The 17,675-nt window shown below is 41.5% G+C and overlaps 3 protein-coding genes across 5 annotated transcripts; 1 reads left to right on the forward strand and 2 right to left on the reverse strand.

Moving 5' to 3' along the window:
• The first annotated feature begins 42 nt into the window (after positions 1 to 42).
• Positions 43 to 5,613, forward strand: sharpin (SHANK-associated RH domain interacting protein). 2 transcript variants are annotated; one of them, XM_068340314.1, is made up of 9 exons: positions 43 to 489; positions 2,796 to 2,970; positions 3,349 to 3,441; positions 3,536 to 3,677; positions 3,765 to 3,855; positions 3,937 to 4,222; positions 4,331 to 4,434; positions 4,678 to 4,779; positions 4,856 to 5,613. In XM_068340314.1, the coding sequence occupies exons 1-9, from the start codon at positions 226 to 228 to the stop codon at positions 4,910 to 4,912; spliced, it is 1,314 nt and encodes a 437-aa protein (XP_068196415.1). In that variant the 5' UTR covers positions 43 to 225; the 3' UTR covers positions 4,913 to 5,613. The 2 variants fall into 2 exon arrangements, with proteins under 2 accessions (XP_068196415.1, XP_068196416.1); XM_068340315.1 differs by having other exon boundaries at positions 44 to 489; positions 4,681 to 4,779; positions 4,856 to 5,612.
• Positions 5,614 to 5,892: 279 nt separating this feature from the next.
• gpaa1 (glycosylphosphatidylinositol anchor attachment 1) lies at positions 5,893 to 14,971 on the reverse strand. 2 transcript variants are annotated; one of them, XM_068340309.1, is made up of 13 exons: positions 14,861 to 14,971; positions 13,821 to 13,938; positions 13,131 to 13,310; positions 11,199 to 11,310; positions 10,411 to 10,558; positions 10,222 to 10,323; positions 9,885 to 10,081; positions 9,560 to 9,756; positions 9,300 to 9,453; positions 8,670 to 8,735; positions 8,338 to 8,534; positions 7,549 to 7,719; positions 5,893 to 7,455 (listed from the first exon to the last, which is right to left on the reverse strand). In XM_068340309.1, the coding sequence occupies exons 2-13, from the start codon at positions 13,892 to 13,894 to the stop codon at positions 7,212 to 7,214; spliced, it is 1,842 nt and encodes a 613-aa protein (XP_068196410.1). In that variant the 5' UTR covers positions 13,895 to 13,938; positions 14,861 to 14,971; the 3' UTR covers positions 5,893 to 7,211. The 2 variants fall into 2 exon arrangements, with proteins under 2 accessions (XP_068196410.1, XP_068196411.1); XM_068340310.1 differs by having other exon boundaries at positions 14,887 to 14,953.
• Positions 14,972 to 15,147: 176 nt separating this feature from the next.
• exosc4 (exosome component 4) lies at positions 15,148 to 17,289 on the reverse strand. The gene is made up of 3 exons (XM_068341053.1): positions 16,929 to 17,289; positions 15,772 to 15,978; positions 15,148 to 15,659 (listed from the first exon to the last, which is right to left on the reverse strand). Exons 1-3 carry the CDS (start codon positions 17,097 to 17,099, stop codon positions 15,300 to 15,302), a joined length of 738 nt encoding a protein of 245 aa, XP_068197154.1. The 5' UTR covers positions 17,100 to 17,289; the 3' UTR covers positions 15,148 to 15,299.
• Between the last annotated feature and the right edge of the window lie 386 nt (positions 17,290 to 17,675).

The raw sequence follows: 17,675 nt of genomic DNA on the forward strand, positions 1-17,675 counted from the left end.
CAGACGTACCGCTCTACTTCCTGTTTTGTTTTGTTTTGCTTTTTTTCGCCCTGTGCCCGCGCGCGTCAGGTCGACATGGACGAATATGCGATTCTAAGAGTCAAACACTTTATACCCGTGAAAAGCCGCGGTCTCCTCAGACACTGCTGTACATAAACCAAACAGGCAGCGGTAACACCTGCCGCGGTTCTCCTACGCCTTCACTCCGTTACGGCCGTCCGCGACATGGCTCTCAGCTCGGGCGGTTGGGCTCCTCCAGCCTCGGTTCTTGGTTCGTCCCAACAGACTGCGTGCGCTGGGCCGGCGCTGACGGCTTGCTGCAGTACTGTTTTAATGTCAGTCCGGGTGTCGGTGTGCCATTCTGGTATCCGGCCCCTGTGCCTCCCCGGAGCGGGCAGCGACGCTCTGCGCCTCCAGCTTAGCATGGACCCGGGCCGGGCCGGAGAGTTCCGACTGGCGCTAAGAGATACGAGCGGAAACCGCAGCGTGGTGAGATCCCATACAGCATACACCTGTGTGTTTAGAGCGTGTGTGTCGACACCGAGTTAAAAAAAACACGTTTCAATCGAACACCGTGTTGTGTTTAAATATAGCGCAGGCCTTTAACGCCATTTTATAGATTTTCTATATATTCAGTTACAGTCTCAGATTTGTGGTGGGAGTCATAGTAGATTCATGAATGCATTTTCACAGATAACTACATTTTAACTTTCTGCTTTCCTCTTCATTGTGCTCATTTGATCAAAAATTAATTACAGCCTTTTAATGTGTAATAAGCTCGACTGTTCCAAGTTTTTTGGCTGAGGTTTTTTTTAACTTTACTTCAATGTCAATGCTTTTTTTTTTTTTTTTTAAATTAAAACTTAATCAAAGAAATTGGTACTGAAATACGGTTGTAGTGAGACACCGTACATCTCCAGATGGAGTAAAAAACATTTTTTGCCTTGCATCTCTTGTATGCATATCAACATGAACCATCACATTGAAAAAAAAATCCAGTGTAACTCAACACATGATGACTGAATGGACTGGTTTTAGGGTTGCATGTTAATGAACAGGAAAACCTTCATTGCAGCATTTTTATTTCCTGTGATGTGTGATATTGCAATATTTTTATCAGGGTAATGAAGAGCTCGGTTTAAAACAAAAAGCTGTTCTAGAACTTTTTGTGGCACGATTGACAATTCACTGAAGAGCTGCTGGTCAGATTGGACAAATAACATTCAACAAGTACATTGTAATCTACACAGCAGCATTTACCATTGAAGTTCTTATTTGCAAAACCACTTCACACGACAATCGTAAATGGTTAAACACACAAATAAAAAATAAAAGAACTAGTCTGTATAATTAAACACTGTACAAATTGAAACAGAAATCGATTAAAGGAACAAGTAAGGGAAATAAACTGTGCATGCTGATCACGGAAGAATAAATAGGTTTTTTTGCAAACATTGCTGTTAATGCAAATATATTATTTTATGCATAAAAATGTACAGGTGTGAAAAAAAAAGTTCCAGTTAATCATTGACCACAGCAGCAAGGTGTAAAATGCTAGCAGGATCGGCATACATGGAGAGACACAACCAAGTGGCTGTGATAGAGTACAGGAACATTTGTGCCTGGTATGGACAAGAATTACCCACATCTCAATGTGGAACATTCCCAGTGGAGAAGAAGGGGCATAGTCAGGAGCAGAGACGATACAACACAAGGAAGGAGGAACACCTAAAGATTTAGAAGAGCCAAGGGTTGAAAGAGCAACTGGAACAAATGGTCAAATCCAGCATGGTCCACATTGTAGTGGGTGCACTGGGGAAGGTTAAGATACTGTGCAGAATATGCAGAAGTACACACACACACATACACACACCAGGCCGCAAAACTCTTAAACTCTGACTGACAAATCAAAAAAGTTAGAGAATTACTACTCCAGCACCAAGACAGTAGGTTTATGTTTTACAGCAGCTTTCTGCACCAATGGGTCAGCGGAGTTATTCTTTTCCATGGATCGAAACAGACGGACATCTCTGGTAGATCAGTAACGTAAAAGTTTGCTTACAGTATATATTAAGCAGCACAATCTGCATGAAGTTTGAGGTGATTTATTTTACCTGTAAATAAACTTTTTTTTTTTTTTTTTTGCACACATTTTTTTTCTCCCACACCTCAGTGGAGGTGGTGGGATGATGAAGAACGACTCCCACCCCCTGCATGGCACAATAAGATCACTGGAGAGCTCCCTCAGCGATGGGTTGCTTCATCCAAAATGCGTGAAGGAATGTATGATGTGTATGATCCCCCCCCCCACTGCTGCTGCAGCTGTGCAGATGTCCCCAACGTGGGACTATTGAAGGTTTATCTTATCTTACATTGCAATGTTTATGATGTAAAAAAAGATATTGCACAGTCCTGCAGTCAGATATTTCCGTCCCAGAACCTCTTCTTTACCATAAAATACTGAAACTTTTAAAGAAAAAAAGAAAGAAAATGAATTTAGTTCTCAGCTTTATTTTTTACTCGAGGATGGTGAACAGAGCCAGACATTCATTCAACCTGTGGTATTGAATGCAACAGAATTAGAACCATTAAAATATTTCAAGGGAGAACCTAGTTGAAGGTTTCAGGACCCAATACTCAAGATTCTTCTGATACATGTTTGTTCAACATTTACTAAGGAAATCTTCACAGGCTTGGAAAATGGCTTTTTATCTTGGTGGTCTGATACACCTGCTAGATTTCCCCCTGATAACTGACAAAAATCTTGTTGTGGATTTTTTCTCTTTCCCCCTCAGTTCATTGCTGAGTTTGACCTGCGGTCTGTTCAGTATGAGGTCAAATCCTCTCGCTGTCACGAGATGCGTCTTGCTGCTCCTCCCCATGACTGCATCTGCTTCAACTTCCGTTGTGACCGTGAAGCTGAGGAGTGGGCCACCGTCGTGATGTCGTCACTAAGAGAGGCGCATAGAGGTCAGTTTCTGACTTGTTTATGACTGGCTACTTTTTTAAATGACAGGCTGAAAATATGGTTTTTATAGTTGCCTGTTTGACTGCAGTAATCTGAGAGCTGAGATTTTTGTACTTTCCCCGTGTTGTAGCTGTAGTCCTTGACTCTCCATCTTTTAGTTTGCTGTTGCTATTATGTGTGGGGAAAAAAGCAATGCAAACAGCAAAAAACCAAAAAAGATGGAAAAGTGACTTGTCTTGCAGTAAAATGCAAAGTTTTAATATATTGTTCCTAAACCTTTCATGGCTATTCAGATTATTTAGAAAGACCCAGCTTTTAAAGTGAAATGAAAGCTCTGGATGCTCAGAAAGCATTATCATTATCTTTTTCTCTTCTGACAGTTGCAAATATTAACAAACATGAATCAGGCAGCAGGCACAACCACACAACAACAGGCATGGAGCAGTGGAGCTCGGCATCGCTGCCACTCACTGGTGGGTTTGTCTGTTTACTGTCTCAGGCTTTCTTCTGTTTTCTCTGCTCAGAACGTGCTCTAAAAATGTCGCTTCCTCCTGAATTTGTCGTTAGAGGAGCTTTGCTTCGAGCTCACCAGGGCCATCGAAGCCGGTGACACGCGAGCAGCTTCACAGCATGCTTTCGCTCTGGCTCGGCAGAAAACAGCACTGACGGTTCAGCTGTCGGAAAAGAACTATGTTGATGGAGAGATCAGGTGAGAGGCGTTGAGGGTTTTTTTCCCAGTCACTATGATCTAACGCTGCTGGATTTTGCTGCTCATGGTGCCATATTTGTGTTGCAGTTTATCTGTGGTCGTGGAAGATGTTTCATCATCCTGTTGTGTCACAGTTAAAGTCTTTCCTTACATGACTGTGGCTGCACTCAAGCAACAGGTCAGAATCGGTCTGTTAATTAGTGATTCAGTGGGAACAGAAGGTTTCCAATGGCTAACTCCTTCTGATCTCATTCTCCAGGTGTTTTTTGAGTATAGTTTTCATCCTCGTGTTCAGCGCTGGGTGATCGGTCAGTGTCTGTGCACTGAGCCAAGGTCACTTGCCTCTTACGGGGTTCAGAAAGATGGTGATACAGCATACCTTTACCTGATCTCTGCCCGACAAGCCCGCATCACTCGCCAGCTGTTCCAAAAGGACCTAGATAGCGTCCTCCTTGCCCCACCTTTCCCACCAGGCAACGGGCCTGCTTCTCAAGACTGGAGGGGTTACAACACTCTGCCCTCCAGACTGCTCCACAACAACCAGGGTCAGTTAAACTCATGTTTTTGTGGAACAGTATTTTTGACTCGCTATTAATAAATTCAAACTAGAGACCAGACAAAATGATAAAATATTTTTGTTTTTCCAACTTTAGGTAGTGCAGGTGGAGGAAGTGACAGACTGGGTGATGCTAAAGATGTCCTTGACATTGAGCATCTGCAACTGAACGATCATACCGACAAAACCAGTAAGACACAGGTACGTAATCCTGTTGAATTCAAAAAATGTTTATGTTGTGAAGATTTGAAAAACGGGGTAATTGTATTGATGTTTAGGATCTTTATAAAACTACATCATCCACATTAATGATAACGACCTGGGAGTTGAGAAATACTTTCACCTCAGATAGTTAGACATTTGGATACAGATGAAGATGCATCTGAGTGCAAGTAAATCATCAAGATGATGGTGTAACATCAGCGTGAACTCTCGTTCACCCAGCAGACGGAGTGGTCGTGCCCCTCGTGCACTTTCATCAACAAGCCTTCCCGTCCGGGCTGTGAAATCTGTGCAACGGCCAGACCTGATGCACACATACAGCAGGTACCCCATAAATATCCAATGTACTTACTCATCCATTTCCCTCGGTGACATCCGCCTTCTGTCTTCTCTCATACAGGAACGAGGGAGGAGAGAGGAAAGAGGAGAGTCCGGTTTGAACAGCAGCAGCAGCTGACTGCCCATCATCCCCGTCTGGACACCACGTCGCACTACCTTAGACACTCGCACATCCGTTCAGAGTGAGGACACTAACTCTGTCACATACATATTGACCACATTCTCAAAGACTTGTCAAGTGCACTGAGAGTCCACTGGTAGCCTGCTGGCTGCTGAAGACATTTGAAGTACTGTAGCATGACGTAGAGTGGCGGCGGCGGCAGCTGAAACCCTGCCTCGAGTTTCATGACAGAAAGCATCAGCTTAACCATCGATGTAGACACAGCCGTGACATAACTTCCGTGCTCAGCCTGACATTTCTATTTATTTGCCAAGGCGTGTGAGGCATAAACATGAAAGGTGTCCTAGTATTTATTTTTCATGAGATGTGACATAAAACACCTGTGAGGTGAGCACCAGGAGATGAGAGGACTTGAATGTCGAATGAAGAATAGCTATGCCTTATTTAGGTCGTTCCTCTCAGCCTTCCGTGTCAAAATTCCGGGGAAACATGCTGAAGGAAATGGTATGTTTACAGGGTTGTCCACTGCTTATATTTTTTACAATGTTGAGTGTATTTTAACAAAGGTTATCATGTGAGTATGTACATGTTAACATTTGAGCTAATTTTACTCGTTTCCCTCCGAGCTGTGACAAATGAAAAATTTTCTGTTTAAGGCTGTAAAAATTTTCACCAGATGATTAAACAAAATAGAACTCAACATTGTTGCTTTATTTATCTACACTAATTAAAGAACAAATTCAGACTTAAAAACCACCATTATGCTTTAGGAAAGATGCAAAAATAGTTGCATATCTAAATGTGGGGCAGGTTTGGTTCTCTGCAGACAGATGAGTTCCTTTAATCTTACTGATCAGACTTTCATATTTTATATTGTAAATGTTGAGGGAGCAAAAACATGGTTTTCATATAACAAACTGGGAGCATTTTTGTAGTGTTAAGCATTGGGTTGTTGAAAACTAATCAGACAAAGGTGTGAAGAATTACAACAGTTTCTACATCAGATTAAAGCTTGATGCCAGTGTTTGAAGAACAGGTCCAACCTGTTCTTCAGCTGGTAACTACAGTACATTTTCTACATTAAAAATTTTTCAATTCTAAAATAAAAACAAAGGCAAATTGGCAAGTGTATTTATTTTTCTTTCCTGTTTTTTCCATTTGATTTAACCACCCCAAAAAATTAAAATCTTTTTGTGGCCTCTCACATTGCTACAAACTTCATGGCATAAAGCTCAAATGTAAGATTAAATGCAGCAGATTCACATTCTCAGAACAAGTTCATCTGTCGACACTTTTCAAGAATCCTCTTATTTCATTGTATGTTTTGCTTTGTGAAAGTAAAACTGACTTGTGCACAAGTCCCAAGCGTTCCTTCACCACAGTAGACAGTTTAAATAAAACTTCTGTAAACAAAGAATGGGAACACTGCAGCTTTACTCAGACTGAAGTCAGATGGCTCATTTTAATTGTTCAGTGCTTTCATCAAGGTTTTGACAGGTACTTTACAGGTCTGCAGTAATTACCTTCTAAGTAGTTGTCAATATGAATATTGAACAGTTTTTGGAAACAGACCAGTCGATTACATACAATAATGATGCCGTTTACACCGCCTGAATACATAAACCCCTTAACACGATGCCTAAGGTAAATTAACACTTTGAACTTTTAATGTGAGGTTCTTCCTGTATTTACAGATGAAACATCTTTTATGCAAGCATTTATCAATAAACACATTTTCAAGAAAATTATTGAAACATTACAAACCTGTTGGGTGTAGTAACGGCTTGTTCAACAGATGCACGTATGCGGTCATGTTAAAAAGGTTGCAAAGTGGTCGTCCTTCACATTTAAACACGATTTCATGTCACCATCCTAATTAAAGACCTGAAAAGTATTGCAGCTGTTTTCTGTCTGTACCATAAATAAAAAATTACAAAAAACTCAGTTCTTTTAGAAAGTGGATCTTAACCATGATAGTTACCTGTGAAAACATCATCCCGTCTTCCACTTGTCAGTTGTGAGCTGTACAGTACAAAATAAAGGCCAAACTCCTTGATTTACCCCTCTAGTGTTTAAAAAATGAAAAACATACCAATATTTAACCAATCCAATAATAAAAACAGTTTGTGAAACCTTCGTGGTCGCTCTCTGTTAGATGTAACGGTTGTCCACGTGTCACAGTGAAGATAAAAATGAAAACACCTCAGAGGACTTTTCCCCCCTGAATTAATAAAGTTCTACTCTCCTCTCTCTCTACTCTGAAAACATTCAGTAGTGCAAATACCAGGACTGGCGTTTACTTCCAGAAGAGGATGTTCCAGAACAGCAACCAGCAAGGATAAACCAGCAGGGCTATGAGGGGGTAAATGACAGACCCATACAAATAGTGGTCCAGAATGCCCTGAGAGATGACTGACAGGTAGAGCATCCAACCTTCTTGGAAGTTGACAGGAACCTCCTGCAGCTCTTGGAAGAAAAAGACAGAAAAGAGTAGAGTGCAGGCTGGACTGACGATGACCAGGACGAAGGCTGACAGAACCCTGAACAGAGAAGAAAAAAAAAAAGAGGTTTAATTAACAGATGGTGGTATGGAGCTACTATATAACATTTTAAGTATGGAGCAGGTGCCTTACTGTGGTACGTGGGGCGTGACAAAGGCAGCCATTGGCACCAGAGTGAGAGCCAGGATGAAGCCCAGTGAGAAGTTGATGAGGGCAGTGCAACCCAACAGTACAGCTAGGTACAACAGAGCTACCAGCTTCAGCACCTTCCAGCCCTGCTCCGTGCCCTCACCCGACAGGAGCCTTCAGCAGAGCAAACACTTCATTTCTCCTGTGTCACACATATCTCACAATTTGACAAGTTTTGAATTGTCTCAGTTATGTCTAATTTTTTTCAGCAAGTTGAACGCAAAACTATGGGCTGAAACAACTGCCAACATCATTTTATGTTGGTAATGTAAAAAAAATAAGTTTTTTAAATTTTAGTCATAAATTAACCATTATAATCCTTAAAAATAGAACATTTTAATTGAGTAAAAAGATGGCTAGTTCATATCTCCACAAAATGTAAATATATATATCACATCTGAATAATTTTTACACACACACACACACACACACACACACACACACACACACACACACACACACACACAGTGCTTCACTGTCACACACAATGTGGAAATTTGCCTTTCTTATGTTCACAGAAAAATTATTATTCAGATTAAACCCAATATTCAAATAATTAGGAAAATATTTTATGTAAAATTTGTACAATATAATCTCCAAAAACAAAAAAACAATTAGGATATTGTAAAGAAAAAGGTTGCTGCATCACTCAAGTGTTGCCGCATTTAAGACAAAAACAATATGACATCTCAATGTATGAAAATGGAATTAAATTGCCTCGGGTAAAGATACCTGTGTGTGTTATGAGGTAAAGCCAGGCCTGCTGTATAAACAGCAATAGCTGTAAGGACCACAGCCTCCGTCTCAGACACTGGGAAGTGTTCTACTGCTATTGTCTGAAAGTGAATCGGCAGAAAGTACAGAGCTGCTCCAGTCAGATGGCTGATTACCAGAGGAGTCAGCACTGACAGCACTCCTGGACTGGACACCTGAAAGGACGCAAAGTTCATCAAAAGAGACGCTTAACAAAAGCAAGGTGAGTAGAATTTCTGTATCCACAACAGAAGGTGTGTGTGTGTGTGTGTGTGTGTGTGTGTGTGTGTGTGTGTGTGTGTGTGTCTTACCTGCTCAATGTCGCCATCTCCTGTTCTTGGTGGAGGAGTCACAAGTTGATTCCAAAGGTCTAAGGCCTGTATCACTGTCAAGGTCAAATTGAGTACTGCATTTTCCACACTATAAGGTGCCCCTTCAGTGAATGGCCTATTTTAAAACTGTTTTTACCAGAATAGGGCACACCGCATTATAAGCCGCATAGAATAGAAACTACTGTAGTGTCTATGGTTGCATTATGCATCCACTAGATTGGGATTGCATTCACGAGCCATCATTGCTAGCTAAAGGTCACTCGCATGCCACAATTGATTCACAAATTGTGGCTGACACCTGAAACAGGTAAGTGTGGGGGGAGGGAAGCACAGCTTAGTCAGCTTATTCTTCTGGGCTGCTGACCAGATAGGCAACAATGTGACCCAATTTAAAGTCGTTGTCATATATAAGTCACACTGGATAATAAAGCGCACTGTTTATGACAGTGTGCTAAAGGCTTTTAGGTGTGCCTTATAGTGCGGAAAATCCTGTAGTCAAGGAGTATTAAATCAATAACCTGATCAGGCTCATGCTTGGTCTGTATTTTGTTCATTTGAAGTTTTTTTGGATCAAGCATGACGTAAAATACCATAGCAGCGAAAGGATACACGAAGCAGCAGGATACTGCCAAGGAGGCCAAAGGCTGGCATGTAATAACCGATAGAAACAAAGTGAGACAGTGAAGGCATGAGGTAGAAGAAGTAGGACTGGTGTAGACGCTCCAGGAGGTTGTTCAGCTTACGAAACATCCCTTCTAGTAGCCTGCAGTAAATGAAAATGAACATATAAATAAATAAGAGAAACAAAAGTTTTTAAACCTGAGAACACAAATCTTAAATAACTTAAGCCAGAATTTACATGCTCTAACCTTCCCACAGTGGTGGCATCAGTCTTGTACTGACGAAAACTATTGACGCCTTTAATGGTGACAGCCTCAATATGGTATCGCAGAAACAGACCATGGTCCCCCCAAGGCCGCCCACTGGCCTGCTTCATTGCCATCAGCAACATGGTCTGCACTGAATGGCTGTAGCCGGCTACGCTATCCCAGTCGTTCCTCTGCAGCTGCAGAAAGATACACTTGATCAAAGAAGATGCTGTACCCACACAAGCTCAGATTGTTTTGACTAGTTTTCATATTTAACGCTTAGCAGACGAAAGTGTGTGTAGTACATCTCATCACAAGCTTTCACCTTGCCCTGGATTGTGCAGACGACTCCGATCTTCTGACAGAAAGCATAGAACAAGTTTGCTAAATCCAAGTTTGGGAGTTGGCCGTTGAGACCTTCCAGTACAAGGTCCAGACTAGTGATGACATCACTGCTAAGTTCCAGGGACAAAGCTGCCTGAATTGAACCACCACGGCCATGAATTGGAGTCCAGTCCATGCCTATGTGCAGCATTACAGAAAAACATTACTGAGAAATCCAGTCTGTCTTTTTGCTCCTGCATGAATGCATGCACGGATAATAATGGTATACTCTCAAGGATAGTCATTGCTGCCTTGTCTGAGTGAATAGTGGTGATTACCTGTGGTGTTGGTGTGGTGGTAGCCCTCTAACCAGGCCTGCATACCAATCAGATCGTGCTCATTAACAAGAAAAATTATGTCTTTGGCCCAGAAAATCTGACCTATTGGAAAAACACAAGTCATTCAAACACAAAATGCTACTGCAAAGCCATTAAAATGGTAAAGAAGGCTGCTGTTTCTGTGCTCACTCCTGAAGTACTGCGCCAAGCCAAGGAGTAGCCCTACTGCCTGGTTGTTGCTGTCGCCTCCGGAGCAGGGGGCTGTCAACACCAGGGCTTCGGTCCGTGGCGCTCTGGGGGCCCGGAGAATCCCATATACGTTGGTACCTTTGACCATCTTAGATGAAAAGCGAAGAGGAAAGGTGAAGATGGGTCATTAAATAGCCCCCCCGAAAAAAAGGGAAAATTAATAGTAAAAATATAATACAATATTCATTCATTTTTGAGCTGCTTCTTCTGCTTTTGTTGGTCACGGAGGCTGCTGGTGCCTATTCCAGCGGACATACGGGAAAGAGATGGTGACACCCTCCGGACACGCCGCCGGTGCATTGTGGAGTCACACGAAAGACGAACACTCACATTCATTCAGTCATCTTACAGACCTCTTATTCCACTTTTGTGGGTCACGGGGATTGTTAGAGTGTATCACAGCTGACTTATGGGCAAGAGGCAGGGTGCACTGCGGAGCCACACGAAAGACACACACTCACACCTACGCATAATTTGGAATCGACCAATTCACCTAAGCTGCATGTCTTTAGAGGTTGAAGGAAGCCGGAGAAAACCCACTCAGACACGAGAAGAACATACGAACTCCACACAGAACAGGTCTTGAACCAAGAACCTTCTTGCTGAGAAGAGACAGCGTTACGCACTGCGCCACCATACCGCCCTACAATACAATAAATTAATAAAAATGTTTCCATGAAGAACATTTATTGTTGCTCATGGAAACATTTATTCACTCATAAACTCACATATCTCTCTTTGTTTTCATCAGGAAAAGGAAGTGTGCGAGAGAAAGTCTGGGTGAACACTTCCAGCCCTCGGCTTTGCATCGTCTTCACCAGCCAGTCTACTGGCATTCCACTGCAGTGAATAAAAGGACACATTAGAATGGTTAAATGGGATCACATACAGGACATGAGTAAAAACAGTTAAAGGGAAACTTTCAAAATAAAAACATCTGCATTATACTTAGGGTATGGATAACGCATTTTTGTCGAGTACGAGCATGCTAAGAGTAAAACTTGTCAATACTTGTGCTCGTTCATTCATTCATTCATTTTCCTGACCGCTTCATCCGTTTGCGCGGATCACCAGGTGCTGGAGTCTATTCCAGCTGGCATAGCTGAAGGAAAATCCTCAGAACTGTCTTCATGCGCATGCCAGTCACACACAGCGCCCACCCCTCCCTACAGAGACACATCAGTCATCACTGCATCCAGAGTGTCGCTGCCCCACTCTTGTACACACACACAGACATTCACTGATCTCTCTGTGCATCACTTCACTGTAGATCACATTGCTATCCTTACATTTTCTTCAGCTTGCCTCTATTTCGTCTATTTAAGGTTACTTGGTGACCTTGTTTCTTGTTTTGATTTGTTGCACGTACGCGGTGCATTTGACCAGACAGAGCTGAAAACTGGTCGTGGCGCATCAGTCACTGCCTCCCTCCAGTCGTTTTTTTTTACTTGCTTGCTTAGTTTGACACTTTCTCACTTCACTTCAAATTCATAATTTCTATACTGTATAGATATTTTAACTGCGTGCGCACACACACACACACGTAAATACACACGTGCTCTCTCTGTCTATCTCTCTTTCTCCCTCTCACACAGTCGCACACACAAACACACCTCCATAAACTTTGTTTCACTTTGTGTGAAATAAATGGAAAGAACATTAGGTGGTAGGAATAAATCACTGGAAAAAAAAAAGTTTGATCATAAAACTTTAAAAAATAAATAAAAATTATAAAGTTGTGTTGAGTATGACAATTCTTGTTCATGTATACTTTGCACTTCATAATTTCCTATTGCATGCGTTATATTCATTAATGCACTTCATTCATTAAAGCACTTGATGTTCTTTACTATTGTAATCAATAGCATGGAATCTCAATTCTGAGGCTGTTCTGTAAATATCAATTCATACACTTAAGAACATTTATGTTCTGAGATAATAAAAAACTTATTCCGTAAATAGTTCTTACTTTTGTAATTAAAAACCTAGTTTTGAGTCTCAATTTTGAGGCTGTTCTGTAAATGGTTTTAAAGTAAAAAAATAAATATAATTTCTTCTGATCAATCCATATCAATTTTAGACTTAAAATAATGGACTGATTTAACCCCCACCCATTTGCGGTCAAACCACACCCACTTCTAGTTTAAGTCCCGCCCTTTTCCGAGTACAGAAACGGATACAGCCAATTGAGATGGTTGAACAGATACAGACACAAATAGTGGTGTACTCGCTCATCCCTAATGACACTTTTAAAAAATACTGTATATCAGAATTGGATAATTACAGTGCGCCCTCGCTCTTTGCGGTTAATGCACTCCAGGAACCATAAACGATTAATGCATTCAGCAATACAGCTATGAACTATTTATCTTATTATTTACAATAATATACATATAATATATTTACGCACGGTATCACGTAACTGCCGACCAAAAATCCGCGATGAGGTGAAGTTGCAAGCTTTTATGCGCAAATATGCGAGGGCATACTGTATAACATTAATTAACAATATGCTCAAATGTCTATTGTTAACCAACTCAGCATTATCAAATTGCTAAGTTAAAAGTGTATAAAATAGAGTAACAGCTGAATAATGAAAGATCAAATCAGCATTGTAGCCTAATTCATGGTGTTCCTTACTATGAAGCTTGGTGTCTTACCCTGCTTTTTTCTTATGAGCTGAAAACTCCCTGCTTGTGGCCAGTGCCCTCTCCCCTGCTGGGAAGCGTTCCTCCACCATGGTAGAACCCATAGCATTCTCTGACATGTATGTTCGCAGAGTGCATGGCTCAAATGCTAACCCCATGAACCAGGCCACACCTGCCAGGTAGCAGACGACACTAAAATGGAAAGATAGCAGTAAAGAACATGTGCAAGATAGATAAATCAAGCAATTTATAAATCTCAGTGTTGAATATAGTCTAGTGGACTTGTAGAAGCTAAACTACGCTCGAGGCCACTGAGGTTTCCACTACATTTGAGTGACACATTGATGCGCTTCCTTAATTAAAATCTGAGACGCCAACCTTTTAGGTCACATCAAACATCACAATATTTGGTTTTCAACCGTTACACGATCAAAGGTCAAAAAAGTATTGATGCTTCTGGGTGGAAAACCTGCCTCGGCCAACAATTGGTTCCCATTTATACCTGGTTCCCATTCATACCCAGGAGACCCAAAAGCATCATTTGGCTCCTACAGGGCTTGTAGAGAAAGCTTTCTAACAAGTTGATCTTATACACAGAAATCTACCAAGACCCATGTGATCTTCACAGACAGATCTCGCAAGTTGTAGGCAGATCACGGAATTCATAAAATGATCTTGATCTTGATGTGATGATAAACTCACCAGATTGGAGCATTGAGGCGGGTTAGTAAACTGATCAATGCCCGTCGTCTGTTAGGGTCAGACAGCAGCCCCATGTTGATGTTTGTTGGAACGTAACTGAGCCTGGATACACTGGCCCCTGAAGACAGCACAAGTAGTGTGACTAACATTATTTAATAAACATAATTTCATTTCACACTTCAGATTTTCATTCATCCCAAGTCCAGAACTCGTTTTCTCTAACCCAGTGGTCCAAACTAAGACCCAGATGCGGCCCGCCTCCACACTTGGCCAGGTCCCCTGAACAGTACCAGGAATATGCCCCCCACCCCACGACAGGACGGTTCCAGAGTTGTCAATCCAGAATGGTAATGGCACCTTGCATTTTTAAAAGACGTGACAGAAATGCTAAACAGCCTTATGTATGTATGTATTCCCACATAAAAGCATTTGAGGTGAAACTAGCGCTGGTTTTGGAACCAGTGAAAAAGCACGACTTCATCATCTCCCTGCTACCCAAAACCTCTCTGCTGAGAACCCAGCGCTCCCGTTCCCAGCTGAAAGGTGTGTGGAAGCACTGCAAATGCTGAAGGCGGAGTTCGGTGTGAGATTCCGTGAACTACATGCTAATGCAAAAGAAGTCCGTGTTTTTCAGAACCCCTTTTGTTGTCGACATCGACGGAGTCCAGCCTTCTTATCAGTTTGAGTTGAGTTACAGAACTGTGATGTTCTGAAAGATGCATTCAAGACATAACCGGAAATGGTTATATTTGATTCTGGGAGACAATAAATGTTTGCATTTAGGTACCCTTGTGATCGTCACAGTTTTTTCTGTTACAAACTGACCCCAGCCCCCCCATCAGAGAAAAGTTATGTGGCCTTTACAGGAAAAAGTTTGGAGACTATTGCTCTAACCCCATGTTAATTGACAGTTAGCTTTTGCTAGTTGATAGCTAGCCGGATGGCTTCATGCATGGGTAAAATAATTTAAAACGCTGTTAAAATGTTGAAGGTATTTATATTAAACAGTTGGCGCTATGCATAATCCTTTCGATCCTTACCTCCGCATGAATGAGAAAACACCTACTTTCGGGGTATTGAGGGCTACATACACCTGCAGGTGTGTGACCGGTCACCGACGGTCTTTGCTTAGCGTTATCAATTTCCTTGTTCCCACCGGAACATAAATGCGACGGACCGACTTCCGCTCATGTTGAACAGCATAAAATAAAGTCCCCATATGGAAATAAAATTTGAAGAATTAATCCACTTTAGCATAAAGCGGAGGAAGTGGTACAGAAAATTAAATCACACAAATTAATAATAAACACAAAAACAATATGAGTTGACACATTTATTGTTCGACTCACCATGTATTTAATGTACAAAATTATTACTGCCTGGATATACAGGACACTCCCAACATCCCATTTATTCAGTTTAACATCACATTCTGGTCTTAAACTAAAACTATATTGTAGATATCCTCTCCTCTCTGCTTCAGTCTCTGGAGAGCAAAGAAATCTCTTGGAGATGTTGTCGCACCACCTCATCCAGCACCTTACTCACACCTTTACAAGCCGTCATGGCAGCTTCAATAAGAGCCTCTAAGTGGTCCTGGTGTAATCTGGCGTCCATCTGTAGAAGAGCAATCTGTCCACCTCGGGGCAACAGTGCTAAAGCAAGAGAGCTCACTCCACCACCTTCTTCTGCATAACAAAGATCAGAGAGGGGCGTCTCATCCACAAACCCTACTGTGCAGGCACACACATAGTCTCGCATGGGTATTCCAGCATCAATCACTGCTAGAGTGGCAGCGTTCACACACACGCTGTAATTCCCTCCATCAGACTGCAGAATCTGCATGAAAAGAAAAGATTTAATGTACAATAAAAACTTCTTCATATCAACAGTGATCCAAAATATATATTAAAAAAATTATCAAATCCATTTCTGACTGTTCAACATTAACCTTGACATAGATGTCTATCTGAGAGCGAGGGTACAGTTGGGTCATCACGGCAGCTTCAAACGTCTGCTTCAGGTGAAGGCTCATCTCGGTCGACTTGCGATCACCATGTGGCCTCCTCTTCCTCTCTGCTGTGCTGAACGTGGCCATGCTGTACTGACAGTTGATCACAGCTCGATCGTGACGTGTCCGACTGCGTGAACCTCGCATCTATGAGTGACAAACATATCATGCCTTGAGGCCATCCTCAGTTCACGTATCCACTAAACTTTTACTTGACATTTGTAGAAAATATTGCTGGAAATGTATTTGATTTTGCCCACTTTGTGATGCATGACTCTCAATGTCCAATTAAATAGGTATATCTAAAATGCATTGTTAGTTTTAGTATGGGGTGTTATTACATTTGATTAAATCAGAAGCAAAGTTTTGAACTTTTTTCTGTACAAAGAAGGAAAAATAAAGCCCTTCAACATAATTGTGTATGCCATTTAATAAAAACTTAGTGATAACATACAGTTGAATTAATATTTCTAACAATATTCAAGCATCATTAAAAGTCTTTCAAAAGTTTTGCAATGTTGGAACATGTGGCAGAATATGTATATATCCAACTGATACTGTATTACTGTAGTTATTAAAACTACATCTTTTGGCACTGTTTATCATTAGAGTACTCTGTGCTCTGGCTTTTCTCCACTGCCACTTCACACTCCGACATTTTTTGACCTGACCAGCCTCTGTTCTCCAGCCCAAGGCTTAGTGGACTGAGCTACAGTATGACAAGTCTGTCTGGCCCTTCCACTGGTGTACTCACCAGATGCCGTTCATCCAATGACCAGCGAGGAGCTAACCTTAATCCACTAAAACAAGTGAGTTGGTTGACTGAGTGAAAATCATCCATAGACTGAACTGCAATTACTGTCAGATCTTGAGGACCACAGGATGACATCATCCAGAGGTTTATCAGGCATGACTACAGTCTAATCAATGCTAATGAGGAAAAAACTGATTTCCTCTGGGGATCAATATGGCATTTTGATTCTGATTATTTATTTTGTAAAATTACTCCAGGAAAAAAACTACTTTCTTTGCCTTCTTCGATTAGCAGTCCTAAATTGATGCAGGCTAACTTGTGGCACTAGATGCACGATCCTTACCTCGTGTGGACCGTAAACCACGGCCAAAGCCTTCGTGTTGCCTTGCTCTATGTACGCAGAGCCGTCCGCCTGAGCAAACACACCCATGCGGGCCTGTACTTTCCGCAGTTCGCTGGCTTTTCTTCCATCTACACGATAACCCTGGTCAGACAGTAACTCCAGGCCCGCCATGTCGCCGCTAACTTCACGTAAACTGCGATGAACGTAGCACTGTTCAAGTCAGCGCTGCTCTACGTTACCCGCACAGGAAGTCACAGGAATACGGAAGCCTCAGCGGTACAAAAATAGCTATTTCGATAAATCGCTTCAAATGCATACATTTTGGTGCGACTACGTCAAGGGCTATCTTCATGCGGTCATTCATTCATTTTCATTAACCGCTTCTTCCGCTGTTACGGGTCACAACCAACATATTTGTGTGTTCCACTTGGTGCGCCTCCAGTTGCGTACAGTATATTGTTTATGCTGTGTGCTATGACAACCACCAGTGATCAAAGAATCTAATTCCCGCGATAAATCCGAAAAATGTATAGAAATCAAAATGTTAATGTGTAAAGGTTTCTAAAGATAAAATCTAAATTTTAGATCAACCTTTTACTATTTTTTCCCCCATTTAATATCATTTACGCCTTTGACAATGACATGCTACACGTGATGTGTGTTGCTCTGTATTCCTGGTTATTGTTATATAGCTATTATGCAATATAATTTATTTTCCCATTATTTTCAATTATTTAGTAAAAGAAA

The sequence above is a fragment of the Antennarius striatus genome, chromosome 18 (assembly GCF_040054535.1).
Source record: "Antennarius striatus isolate MH-2024 chromosome 18, ASM4005453v1, whole genome shotgun sequence".
NCBI classification, from domain to species: Eukaryota; Metazoa; Chordata; class Actinopteri; order Lophiiformes; family Antennariidae; genus Antennarius; species Antennarius striatus.

Bases quoted from the DNA above. Each gene is read 5' to 3' on its own strand.
- exosc4 (XM_068341053.1), bottom strand. From the start codon at position 17,099: ATGGCGGGCCTGGAGTTACTGTCTGACCAGGGTTATCGTGTAGATGGA. The intron at 15,979-16,928 runs GTAAGGATCGTG...TGTCACTCATAG, and splicing joins TGGTTTACGGTCCACACGAG to ATGCGAGGTTCACGCAGTCG. The intron at 15,660-15,771 runs GTTAATGTTGAA...CTTTTCATGCAG, and splicing joins AGATAGACATCTATGTCAAG to ATTCTGCAGTCTGATGGAGG.
- sharpin (XM_068340314.1), top strand. From the start codon at position 226: ATGGCTCTCAGCTCGGGCGGTTGGGCTCCTCCAGCCTCGGTTCTTGGT. The intron at 490-2,795 runs GTGAGATCCCAT...TTTCCCCCTCAG, and splicing joins CGAGCGGAAACCGCAGCGTG to TTCATTGCTGAGTTTGACCT. The intron at 2,971-3,348 runs GTCAGTTTCTGA...CTCTTCTGACAG, and splicing joins ACTAAGAGAGGCGCATAGAG to TTGCAAATATTAACAAACAT.
- gpaa1 (XM_068340309.1), bottom strand. From the start codon at position 13,894: ATGGGGCTGCTGTCTGACCCTAACAGACGACGGGCATTGATCAGTTTA. The intron at 10,324-10,410 runs GTGAGCACAGAA...TTTTTCCAATAG, and splicing joins CTTGGCGCAGTACTTCAGGA to GTCAGATTTTCTGGGCCAAA. The intron at 7,720-8,337 runs GTATCTTTACCC...GCTCTGCTGAAG, and splicing joins TTACCTCATAACACACACAG to GCTCCTGTCGGGTGAGGGCA.